The sequence below is a fragment of the Panulirus ornatus genome, chromosome 32 (genome assembly GCF_036320965.1).
Source record: "Panulirus ornatus isolate Po-2019 chromosome 32, ASM3632096v1, whole genome shotgun sequence".
In the NCBI taxonomy this organism is placed as follows: Eukaryota; Metazoa; Arthropoda; class Malacostraca; order Decapoda; family Palinuridae; genus Panulirus; species Panulirus ornatus.
The window spans coordinates 28,361,320-28,374,746 of record NC_092255.1 but is presented as its reverse complement, the minus strand read 5'-3'; the positions used below and the strand labels follow the sequence as shown (position 1 = coordinate 28,374,746).

Below are 13,427 nucleotides of genomic sequence, written 5' to 3'. Positions count from 1 at the left end.
TGTATATCATCCCTGGGGATAGGGGAGAAAGAATATTTCCCATGTATTCCCTGCATGTAGAAGGCGACTAAAAGGGGAGGAAGCAGGGGCCTGGAAATCCTCCTCTCTCATTTTTGATTTTCTGAAAGAAGGAACAGAGAAGCAGGCCAAGTGAGGATATTCCCTTGAAGGTACAGTCATCCAGTTCTCTGTTCTTAACGCTACCTCACTGATGCATGATATGACAAATAGCATGAAAAAAAAAATATATATTTACATTTCTTTTTCACTTACCATTTAGAGGGAATATTCTCTCTTGGTCCCACTCTCCATTACTATTTTTTGAAAAGTAAAAAATGGGAGGAGAGCAGTGAAACGTTTTTATCGAGGATGTAAGGCATGTGTACATGTATAGGAAGAGAGGAAAAAGATTGGTTCTCAGTGAATGTAGGTTTGCGGCAGGGGTGTGTGATGTCTCCATGGTTGTTTAATTTGTTTATGGATGGGGCTGTTAGGGAGGTGAATGCAATAGTTTTGAAAAGAGGGGCAAGTATGCAATCTGTTGTGGATGAGAGAGCTTGGGAAGTGAGTCAGTTGTTGTTCACTGATGATACAGCGCTGGTGGCTGATTCGTGTGAGAAACTGCAGAACTGGTGACTGAGTTTGGTAAAGTGTGAGAAAGAAGAAAGTTGAGAGTAAATGTGAATAAGAGCAAGGTTATTAGGTACAGTAGGGTTGAGGGACAAGTCAATTGGGAGGTAAGTTTGAATGGAGAAAAACTGGAAGAAGTGAAGTGTTTTAGATATCTGGGAGTGGATTTGGCAGCAGATGGAACCATGGAAGTGGAAGTGAATCACAGGGTGGGGGAGGGGGCGAAAATTCAGGGAGCCTTGAAGAATGTGTGGAAGTCGAGAACATTATCTTGGAAAGCAAAAATGGGTATGTTTGAAGGAATAGTGGTTCCAACAATGTTGGAAGGTTGCGAGGTGTGGGCTATGGATGGGGTTGTGCGCAGGAGGGTGGATGTGCTGGAAATGAGATGTTTGAGGACAATATGTGGTGTGAGGTGGTTTGATCGAGTAAGTAATGGTAGGGTAAGGGAGATGTGTAGTAATAAAAAGAGTGTGGTTGAGAGAGCAGAAGAGGGTGTTTTGAAATGGTTTGGTCACATGGAGAGAATGAGTGAGGAGAGATTGACCAAGAGGATATATGTGTCAGAGGTGGAGGGAATGAGGAGAAGTGGGAGACCAAATTGGAGGTGGAAAGATGGAGTGAAAAAGATTTCGAGTGATCGGGGCCTGAACATTCAGGAGGGTGAAAGGCGTGCAAGGAACAGAGTGAATTGGAACGATGTGGTATACTGGGGTCAATGTGCTGTCAATGGATTGAGCCACGGCATGTGAAGCGTCTGGGGTAAACCATGGAAAGTTGTGTGGGGCCTGGATGTGGAAAGGGAGCTGTGGTTTCGGTGCATTATTACATGACAGCTAGAGACTAAGTGTGAACGAGTGGGGCCTTTGTTATCTTTTCCTAGCGCTACCTCGTACACATGAGGGGGGAGGGGTTTGTTATTTCATGTGTGGTGAAGTGGCAATGGGAATAAATAAAGGCAGACAGTATGAATTATGTACATGTGTATATACGTTTAAGTCTGTGTGTGTATATATATGTTGAGATGTATAGGTGTGTATATTTGAGTGTGTGGACGTGTATGTATATACATGTGTATGTGGGTGGGTTGGGCCATTCTTTCGTCTGTTTCCTTGGGCTACCTTGCTAACACGGGAGACAGCGACAAAGCAAAATATAAAATAAAATATATATATATATATATATATATATATATATATATATATATATATATCCCTGGGGATAGAGGAGAAAGAATACTTCCCACGTATTCCCTGCGTGTCGTAGAAGGCGACTAAAAGGGAAGGGAGCAGGGGGCTGGAAATTCTCCCTCCCCTCTCATTTTTTTTTAGTTTTCCAAAAGAAGGAACAGAGAAGGGGGCCAGGTGAGGATATTCCCTCAAAGGGCCAGCCCTCTATTCTTAACGCTACCTCGCTAATGCAGGAAATGGCGAATAGTATGAAAGAAAAAGAAAAAGATATATATATATATATATATATATATATATATATAGAGCATCAGATTGGGGAAGAGCAGTGCGGTTTCAGAAGTGGTAGAGGATGTGTGGATCAGGTGTTTGCTTTGAAGAATGTATGTGAGAAATACTTAGAAAAGCAAATGGATTTGTATGTAGCATTTATGGATCTGGAGAAGGCATATGATAGAGTTGATAGAGATGCTCTGTGGAAGGTATTAAGAATATATGGTGTGGGAGGCAAGTTGTTAGAAGCAGTGAAAAGTTTTTATCGAGGATGTAAGGCATGTGTACGTGTAGGAAGAGAGGAAAGTGATTGGTTCTCAGTGAATGTAGGTTTGCGGCAGGGGTGTGTGATGTCTCCATGGTTGTTTAATTTGTTTATGGATGGGGTTGTTAGGGAGGTAAATGCAAGAGTCCTGGAAAGAGGGGCAAGTATGAAGTCTGTTGGGGATGAGAGAGCTTGGGAAGTGAGTCAGTTGTTGTTCGCTGATGATACAGCGCTGGTGGCTGATTCATGTGAGAAACTGCAGAAGCTGGTGACTGAGTTTGGTAAAGTGTGTGGAAGAAGAAAGTTAAGAGTAAATGTGAATAAGAGCAAGGTTATTAGGTACAGTAGGGGTGAGGGTCAAGTCAATTGGGAGGTGAGTTTGAATGGAGAAAAACTGGAGGAAGTGAAGTGTTTTAGATATCTGGGAGTGGATCTGTCAGCGGATGGAACCATGGAAGCGGAAGTGGATCATAGGGTGGGGGAGGGGGCGAAAATTTTGGGAGCCTTGAAAAATGTGTGGAAGTCGAGAACATTATCTCGGAAAGCAAAAATGGGTATGTTTGAAGGAATAGTGGTTCCAACAATGTTGTATGGTTGCGAGGCGTGGGCTATGGATAGAGATGTGCGCAGGAGGATGGATGTGCTGGAAATGAGATGTTTGAGGACAATGTGTGGTGTGAGGTGGTTTGAGCGAGTGAGTAACGTAAGGGTAAGAGAGATGTGTGGAAATAAAAAGAGCGTGGTTGAGAGAGCAGAAGAGGGTGTTTTGAAATGGTTTGGGCACATGGAGAGAATGAGTGAGGATAGATTGACCAAGAGGATATATGTGTCGGAGGTGGAGGGAACGAGGAGAAGAGGGAGACCAAATTGGAGGTGGAAAGATGGAGTGAAAAAGATTTTGTGTGATCGGGGCCTGAACATGCAGGAGGGTGAAAGGAGGGCAAGGAATAGAGTGAATTGGAGCGATGTGGTATACAGGGGTTGACGTGCTGTCAGTGGATTGAATCAAGGCATGTGAAGCGTCTGGGGTAAACCATGGAAAGCTGTGTAGGTATGTATATTTGCGTGTGTGGACGTATGTACATGTGTATGGGGGGGGGGTTGGGCCATTTCTTTCGTCTGTTTCCTTGCGCTACCTCGCAAACGCGGGAGACAGCGACAAAGTATAAAAAAAAAAAAAAAAAAAAAAAAAAATATATATATATATATATATATATATATATATATATATATATATATATATATATATATATATCCCTGGGGATAGGTGAGAAACAATACTTCCAACGCATTCCTCACGTGTCGTAGAAGGCGACTAAAGGGGACGGGAGCAGGGGGGCTGCAAACCCTCCCCTCCATGTATTTCAACTTTATAAAGGGGAAACAGAAGAAGGAGTCATGTGGGGAGTGCTCATAGCTCCTCGAAGGCTCAGATTGGGGTGTCTAAATGTGTGTGGATGTAACCAAGATGAGAAAAAAGGAGAGATAGGTAGTATGTTTGAGGAAAGGAACCCGAATGTTTTGGCTCTGAGTGAAACTAAGCTCAAGGGTAAAGGGGAAGAGCAGTTTGGGAATGTCTTGGGAGTAAAGTCAGGGGTTAGTGAGAGGACAAGAGCAAGGGAAGGAGTAGCACTACTCCTGAAACAGGAGTGGTGGGAGTATGTGATAGAGTGTAAGAAAGTAAACTTTAGATTGATATGGGTAAAAATGAAAGTGGATGGAGAGAGATGGGTGATTATTGGTGCATATGCACCTGGGCATGAGAAGGAAGATCATGAGAGGCAAGTGTTTTGGGAGCAGCTGAGTGAGTGTGTTAGTAGTTTTGATGCACGAGACTGGGTTATAGTGATGGGTGATTTGAATGCAAAGGTGAGTAATGTGGCAGTTGAGGGAACAATTGGTATACATGGGGTGTTCAGTGTTGTAAATGGAAATGGTGAAGGGCCTGTAGATTTATGTGCTGAAAAAGGACTGGTGATTGGGAATACCTGGTTTAAAAAGAGAGATATACATAAGTATATGTATGTAAGTAGGAGAGATGGCCAGACAGCGTTACTGGATTACCTGTTAATCAATAGGCGTGCGAAAGAGAGCCTTTTGGATGTTAATGTGCTGAGAGGTGCAACTGGAGGGATGTCTGATCATTACCTTGTGGAGCCGAAAGTGAAGATTTGTAGAGGTTTTCAGAAAAGAAGACAGAATGTTGGGGTGAAGAGAGTGGTGAGAGTAAGTGAGCATGGGAAGGAGGCTTGTGTGAAGAAGTACTATGAGAGACCGAGTACTGAATGGAAAAAGGTGAGAACAAAGGACATAAGGGGAGTGGGGGAAGAACGGGATATATTTAGGGAAGCAGTGACAGCTTGCGCATGAGAAGTGTGGGAGGCGGGCAGATCAGAAAGGGTAGTGAGTGGTGGGATGAAGAAGTAAGATTATTGGTGAAAGTGAAGAGAGAGGCATCTAGACAATTTTTGCAGGGAAATAATGCAAATGACCGGGAGATGTATAAAAGAAAGAGGCAGGAGGTCAAGAGAAAGGTGCAGGACGTGAAAAAGAGGGCAAATGAGAGTTGGAGTGAGAGAATATCATTGAATTTTACCGAGAGTAAAAAGATGTTTTGGAAGGAGGTAAATAAAGTGTGTAAGACAAGGGAACAAATGGGGACTTCAGTGAATGGGGCTAATGGGGAGGTGGTAACAAGTAGTGGTGATGTGAGAAGAAGATGGAGTGAGTATCTTGAAGGTTTGTTGAATGTGTTTGATGATTGAGTGGCAGATATAGGATGTTATGGTCAAGGTGGGGTGGAAATTGAGAGGGTTAGGGAGAATGATTTGGTAAACAGAGAAGAGGTAGTAAAAGCTTTGCAGAAGATGAAAGCCAGCAAGGCAGCAGGTTTGGATGGTATTGCAATGGAATTTATCAAAAAAGGGGGTGACTATTGTTGACTGGTTGGTAAGGTTAGTTAATGTATGTATGATCCATGGTGAGGTGCCTGAGGATTGGCAGAATGCTTGCATAGTGCCATTGTACAAAGGTAAAGAGGATAAAAATGGGTGCTCAAATTACAGAGGTATAAGTTCGTTCAGTATTCCTGGGAAATTATATGGGAGGGTACTGATTGAGAGGGTGAAGGCATGTACAGAGCATGAGAATGGGGAAGAGCAGTGTGGTTTCAGAAGTGGTAGAGGATGTGTGGATCAGGTGTTTGCTTTGAAGAATTTTTGTGAGATATACTTAGAAAAGCAAATGGATTTGTATGTAGCATTTATGGATCTGGAGAAGGCATATGATTGAGTTGATAGAGATGCTCTGTGGAAGGTATCAAGAATATATGGTGTGGGAAGCAAGTTGTTAGAAGCAGTGAAAAGTTTTTATCGAGGATGTAAGGCATGTGTATGTGTAGGAGGAGAGGAAAGTAATTGGTTCTCAGTGAATGTTGTTTTGCAGCAAGGGTGCGTGATGTCTCCATGGTTGTTTAATTTGTTTATGGATGGGGTTGTTAGGGAGGTGAATGCAAGAGTTTTGGAAAGAGGGGCAAGTATGCAGTCTGTTGTGGATGAGAGAGCTTGGGAAGTGAGTCAGCCCTCATAAGGCTCAATCCTCTGTTCTTAACGCTACCTCACTAATGCAGGAAATGGCGAATATGTATATAAAAAAAAAATCATCCTTGGGGATGGGGAGAAAGAATACTTCCCATGTATTCCCTGCATGTCGTAGAAGGTGAATAAAAGGGAATTGAGTGGGAGGCAGGAAACCCTCCCCTTCTGTACTTAATTTTCCAAAAGAAGGAACAAAGTAGAGGGCAAAGTGAGGATATACCCTCTAAGGCTCAATCCTCTGTTCTTAACACTACCTCACTAACGCAGTCTCAGTCATGAGGAGAATCTATATCTTCAACTGACATTGACAGTGTTCTCTTTTGAGATCATTAAACCTGACTCTCTATGTTAAGCAACTGCTGCAGTTTCATACAGCAAAACTTAGCGACACTTGTTCACTTCAATAAAAGAAATCGATTCGGTGAATATAAATTCTCTTCAAGATTAAGATTGTTTTGTGCTATCAAGCTTCATTAATGGTCAGTTTGGAGCCATTAATAAGCATTGCCTAAGCCAAAAAAAAATTTTAGGTTTTCAAAAAGACCTATTAGTTAGACAGGAAAGCTAGGACAAGCCTGTCAACAAACACCAACAAAAACAAGCACAAAAAGGACTGCAGTCCAGTCAAATGAGGGAATGCACCAAGACCAGTCAGTTGTACAAGATCCACAAGGAAGAGACAAAAAGGAAAGAAGGATGAAGGAGGATGCCAACACTCCTGGTCATCCAAACTGAACTTGGGAAACCTCCACTCCAGAGCCCTACTGAGCTCTCAGAATGTGGCACACTCATATCTCACAGATATTGCACATAATCATTCTTGGGTCCCTTCATATTCCAATTCTCTCCTCTCTTGAACTGTACATAACAGGTTTCAGGTGCTGTAAACTAACCAAAATCATGAAAAACAGGAAGCAGTGCTTGAAGTTCTTGTCTGGTCAGAAGCTACTGCAGATTCAAGTAAACTGAAGCTCTTTGGGATAGTTTTGAGGTATTCCTTGATACAGCTTTCATTTCCATGCCAAAATTATAAACAGTTTCTAGTATCTATCTAAAGGTAAGTGCATCACACTGGCATTGCCTTCTCTTGGTTAAGGAGAGCAATCAGAGTTGCTCAATCCTGGCCCTTCTGTGACCCCTTGTCTCCCAAATGAAGACGTTCAGAAGGTTCTTAAAGCTACATCTAAAATTGTTAATAAAGAAAACTTCTCATCAATCCTTTCAGTTCAAAAGAAAATGCACCAGGGAATCTATGAATTTAGGATTCTCTTACTTATAATCTTGAAAAGAAAAGGTCTATGGGACTCTAATGATTGTACCATAATCCTCCAAAAAAGAGAAGCTTTCATGGACTTAAGTCCAACTCTGCAAGAGGCAGGGTGCCTTTTCTAAGCAAAAAAGCTGGACGTTTCAACCGGAATAGCTTTTTGCCAGTTAGGGGTCAACTCCAGAACTTTCAAGACTTTTTGGAAGTCTGAAAAGTGGGGTGTATCTGATGTTAAAAAAAGGTCTGGGGTGATGATGGAATCTCATCCACCTATCAACAAAGACATTTTTGTACCATCTCTGACTTGGCTCATTCAGGAATGCACCACACAGGTTACAGAGAAGGGCTTCATACAGTCTGCAGTAGGGCCAGATTTTATAGGCCTTTTTCCAATCCAAAAATGGGAAATTTAATGCAAAAGGGTTTTTGGGATATCTTTTCTAAATATCCACATACAAAAATAATAGCTCATGACTACTACTTTGCAGAGCATATACCATACTTGTTTAATCAACCAAGCCTAAGCCTTAGAGGTAAACTACTCACTTGGCTCCTTATATAAAGAGTCAATTCAATTAAGGGGGTGATCTCTACTTTTGCCCCTATCAGCTGCCTCTTATGGCAAGCTAAAGATGTGGGTAGTTTTTTTCCTATTTTCCTCCTATGGATAAAGGAACTTACAATTTAGGATAAAGAAATGTGAGTAACATTCTGTCAACTACTGAGCAAAAGACTGGCAGGAGTTGTGTGTTTGTGGATGAGTTCAAGCAACCATGTGTATACAATAACAACGATAATCATAATTTTCATATCTCACTATGGCAGTCACCAATTATTTCAAATAAGACTTGCCTCCAATGACTACAATGAATCTTTGCAATAACTTAAAAGTTGTTAAGAAATGTAAGATTTGTTAGATTTTTTATCTGTTATAGCAGCCTAACTGAAATTTCCCTGAATGAGTATCACTTGAACATTAAAAGATAAACAAGAAATTCACAAAAAGACATCATATAGTTACTTCTCTGGAAGCCAGGATATGACATTTTCCTGCCTCTCTATCAAACTGCAATCTTAACATAAAACTCCTGGTTCAACCTTGCATAAATATGTCAGGACCACCTCTAATACCACCAAATATCAGTGACTACCTTAATCCTGTTGTCATCTGGATTGTCACTACCACGTGCTCCATCAGACTTGCTGCTGGTGGACGCCTGGGAAATGCAAGGAAATGTTTTAAAGTTTAAGACATAACCTGAAGATCAATTCCAACTTTTTGAAAATGCTGCCAAAAAATATAAAGGAGGTGGGAAGCAACTTTAAAGTAATTCTTAATGAGTCCAATACAGCAATAGAAAAAGCATCTCATTTCTGAGCATCAAGTTGGGTCAAGTTCAAATTTCAGGTAAACTAAGTTCGAATGTACTATTTTTTAGAAACTGGCAAGAGATACTTCAATTCTCAAATTATCAAGTGTAAAACTGTTGAAAACCTTTAAAATAATTTGTTATATATTTCTAAGACCTTCCAAAGTATCTATAGGCTATTTCATTAAATCACAGCCTAAGTAATGCATTACATTTTCTCACAATCTTATGGCTTGATTGTGATTTACTGCTGGTTACTGGTAAAAATTTTGTTTCACAATCTGGACTCTCCTATCATTCAAATTACTGTAGCTTCACTTATTTTGCATCATCTTAGACACAATAATTACACTTAAAGGAATGTAATTTCTTCAGTCAAGAATAAACAATACATAATTGTGTTACCTCAAACCAATGAACACAGTCTTCACAGTCTTTTGAGTACTTTGGCCATCCACATTTTACTGAATCCATTTTGATGTGATGCCACACAATATAAATTACCAATGAATGTTACTTGTCTCAGTGCAAAAATAAATACATTGGTAAGTTAATACACTACACACTTTATATTTCCAAATAAGAAACAAAATCAATTAAGTTTCAAAAATATTCTTCAGCAATGCATCTGCACTGCACAACTCTTACAATAACTAAAGAAGACTCCAAAAATACAATGAGAAATCCAAAATGAACGAGAATATGTGCAACACATGAAATTTTCCTTTTGGGATAAATCCAAAATGAAAAGCAAATTGTCAATTATAAATAATTCTTCATCTGAAAACAAATGGTAGCTATCAATGCTACTGATTTCAGAAAAAAGTACTCTGTGGGTTAAAAATCACACTATTCTCATTTCCATTTGAGCAATCAAAACCACCATAAACTTCATCTATGATGGTCATTAATGAAGAACTTTCTGTGATGAATGTTAACAGAACACATGAGCACTCCTGTAAAGTGTGTGGTCATCTCACCTCATCACCAAAATGCTTGTAGGCAATGTCTTCCAGCTTGACCACATCATAAGCAGTTCGAGAGGAGGCATCCAGATGCTCATTCAAGGTGTATTCCTTCACCTGTGGATATAAAAGGCCATCAGCAGGGAAGTGTCGATGTGTGAATGTTATGTCCACAGGAGAAATGACAGTATGGGATGGCTGTAAGAGTGGAAAGACTAGTACAGTGGATGGGACTGCAATGTTGGAATAATGGTACTCTGTCAACATCAGAAGGGTAGTAGTGATACAGTGATATTACAAAAGGGGCATCAGTATCAGATAGGCTGTAGAGTAAGGGAAGGGTGGCATTATAGGTGGAAAAACTGTATGAAAGGGAATGACATATATGAGGGACAGTGGTATGAACACAGGCATGTAGAATGTGGGGAGGGTGGAAGTCTTAGAGAAGATGAAGTCTGGGATGAGTGCAAATGTGGGTGGCATAGTAGAGTGAAAGGTGAGCAATATTGCTGGGACAGCAGTGTTCAAAGGGTAACAATTTTGGAAAAGCAGGCTGTAAGGGATGGATTGCAGTGTATGAGGGGAAAGAGTAGAGGTAGGGTGATAGTCTCAAAGCAGCAACTGTGTGGATGGGATGGCAGTATGAAAGGGCTGTCACAGTAAGAAGCTGGCAATGTAGGAGGGAATGTGAGAGGGCTATCAGTGCAGAAAGGGTGGAAGCATGAATGGGTCATCAGTGCCACTGTGAGGGAGGTGTGAGAGATGAAGACAGGAGAGCATTATGGGAGTGGTGACAATGTGGGGGAAGTCATACAAAGGCAGCAGCAATGTGGGAAAATTTGTTGAGGGAGATGTGGCAAAGTGTGAGAGGCAGCAATGGGGAGTGGGTGTTGGTAGTGATTTGGATAGCAGTAAGAAAAGGGATGCAGTTCAATTGTGTTTAAGACGTAGGGCAGAGGAAGCTCTATGACAAACAAACCAGAAAATAAAAGACTAACACATGGAACTTAACCCTTACATTATATTCTATTCATTATCTATCATACTTGATTGCCATTTCTCACATCAACAAGGTTGCATCAAGAAACAGATGAAGAAAGACCCATCCACTCACATACACATATATCTATTTATTTATATTTATATTTATTTTGCTTTGTCGCTGTCTCCCGCATTTGCGAGGTAGCGCAAGGAAACAGACGAAAGAAATGGCCAAACCCACCCCCATACACAAAGTATATACATACACGTCCACACACGCAAATATACATAACTATACATCTCAATGTACACATATATATACACACATAGACACATACATATATACCCATGCACACAATTCACACTGTCTGCTTTTATTCATTCCCATCGCCACCTCGCCACACATGGAATACCATCCCCCTCCCCCCTCATGTGTGCGAGGTAGCGCTATGAAAAGACAACAAAGGCCCCATTCGTTCACACTTAGTCTCTAGCTGTCATGCAATAATGCCCGAAACCACAGCTCCCTTTCCACATCCAGGCCCCACACAACTTTCCATGGTTTACCCCAGACGCTTCACATGCCCTGATTCAATCCACTGACAGCACGTCAACCCCAGTATACCACATTAATCCAATTCACTCTATTCCTTGCCCTCCTTTCACCCTCCTGCATGTTCAGGCCCTGATCACACAAAATCTTTTTCACTCCACCTTTCCACCTCCAATTTGGTCTCCCACTTCTCCTCATTCCCTCCACCTCCGACACATATATCCTCTTGGTCAATCTTTCCTCACTCATTCTATCCATGTGCCCAAACCATTTCAAAACACCCTCTTCTGCTCTCTCAACCATGCTCTTTTTATTTCCACACATCTCTCTTACCCTTACGTTACTTACTCGATCAAACCACCTCACACCACACATTGTCCTCAAACATCTCATTTCCAGCACATCCACCCTCCTGCGCACAACTCTATCCATAGCCCATGCCTCGCAACCATACAACATTGTTGGAACCACTATTCCTTCAAACATACCCATTTTTGCTTTCCGAGATAATGTTCTCGACTTCCACACATTCTTCAAGGCTCCCAGGATTTTCGCCCCCTCCCCCACCCTATGATTCACTTCCACTTCCATGGTTCCATCCGCTGCCAGATCCACTCCCAGATATCTAAAACACTTTACTTATTCCAGTTTTTCTCCATTCAAACTTACCTCCCAGTTGACTTGACCCTCAACCCTACTGTACCTAATAACCTTCCTCTTATTCACATTTACTCTTAACTTTCTTCTTTCACACACTTTACCAAACTCAGTCACCAGCTTCTGCAGTTTCTCACATGAATCAGCCACCAGCGCTGTATCATCAGCGAACAACAACTGACTCACTTCCCAAGCTCTCTCATTCACAACAGACTTCATATTTGCCCCTCTTTCCAAAACTCTTGCATTCACCTCCCTAACAACCCCATCCATAGACAAATTAAACAACCATGGAGACATCACACACCCCTGCCACAAACCTACATTCACTGAGAACCAATCACTTTCCTCTCTTCCTACACGTACACATGCCTTACATCCTCGATAAAAACTTTTCACTGCTTCTAACATCTTGCCTCCCACACCATATATTCTTAATACCTTCCACAGAGCATCCCTATCAACTCTATCATATGCCTTCTCCAGATCCATAAATGCTACATACAAATCCATTTGCTTTTCTAAGTATTTCTCACATACATTCTTCAAAGCAAACACCTGATCCACACATCCTCTACCACTTCTGAAACCACACTGCTCTTCCCTAATCTGATGCTCTGTACATGCCTTCACCCTCTAAATCAATACCCTCCCATATAATTTACCAGGAATACTCAACAAACTTATACCTCTGTAATTTGAGCACTCACTCTTATCCCCTTTGCCTTTGTACAATGGCACTATGCATGCATTCCGCCAATCCTCAGGCACCTCACCATGAGTAATACATACATTAAATAACCTTACCAACCAGTCAACAATACAGTCACCCCCTTTTTTAATAAATTCCACTGCAATACCATCCAAACCTGCTGCCTTGCCAGCTTTCATCTTCTGCAAAGCTTTTACTACCTCTTCTCTGTTTACCAAATCATTTTCCCTAACCCTCTCACTTTGCACACCACCTCGACCAAAACACCCTATATCTGCCACTCTATCATCAAACACATTCAACAAACCTTCAAAATACTCACTCCATCTCCTCACATCACCACTACTTGTTATCACCTCCCCATTTGCGCCCTTCACTGAAGTTCCCATTTGCTCCCTTGTCTTACGCACTTTATTTACCTCCTTCCAGAATATCTTTTTATTCTCCCTAAAATCTAATGGTACTCTCTCACCCCAACTCTCATTTGCCCTCTTTTTCACCTCTTGCACCTTTCTCTTGACCTCCTGTCTCTTTCTTTTATACATCTCCCACTCAATTGCATTTTTTCCCTGCAAAAATCGTCCAAATGCATACACATGCATGCACATATACATATTTTTTATTTCATTTCACTTTACTTTTGTCGCTGTCTCCCGCGTTCGCGAGGCAGCGCAAGGAAACAGACGAAAGAATGGCCCAACCCACCCACATACACATGTATATACATACCTGTCCCTCTCAATCAATACACTCCCATATATGCGTGTGTGGACATGTATATACATACATGTCCACACACGCATATATACATACCTATACATCTCAACGTATACATACATATACACACACAGACATATACATAAATACACATGTACATAATTCATACTCTCTGCCTTTATTCATTCCCATCGCCACCCCGCCACACATGAAATAAACACCCCCTCCCCCCACATGTGCGCAAGGTAGCACTA

At 41.4% G+C, this 13,427-nt stretch overlaps 1 protein-coding gene across 1 annotated transcript in view; it reads right to left on the bottom strand.

The window, feature by feature from the left end:
* LOC139759278 (uncharacterized) overlaps positions 1–13,427 on the bottom strand; it is a 237,589-nt gene that overhangs the window by 33,170 nt on the left and 190,992 nt on the right. Inside the window, exons 7-8 of the mRNA XM_071681422.1 lie at positions 9,569–9,670; positions 8,370–8,435 (exon numbers count right to left, since the gene is read on the bottom strand). Coding sequence (XP_071537523.1) covers positions 8,370–8,435; positions 9,569–9,670 — 168 coding nt within the window. The remainder of the gene's footprint in view (positions 1–8,369; positions 8,436–9,568; positions 9,671–13,427) is intronic.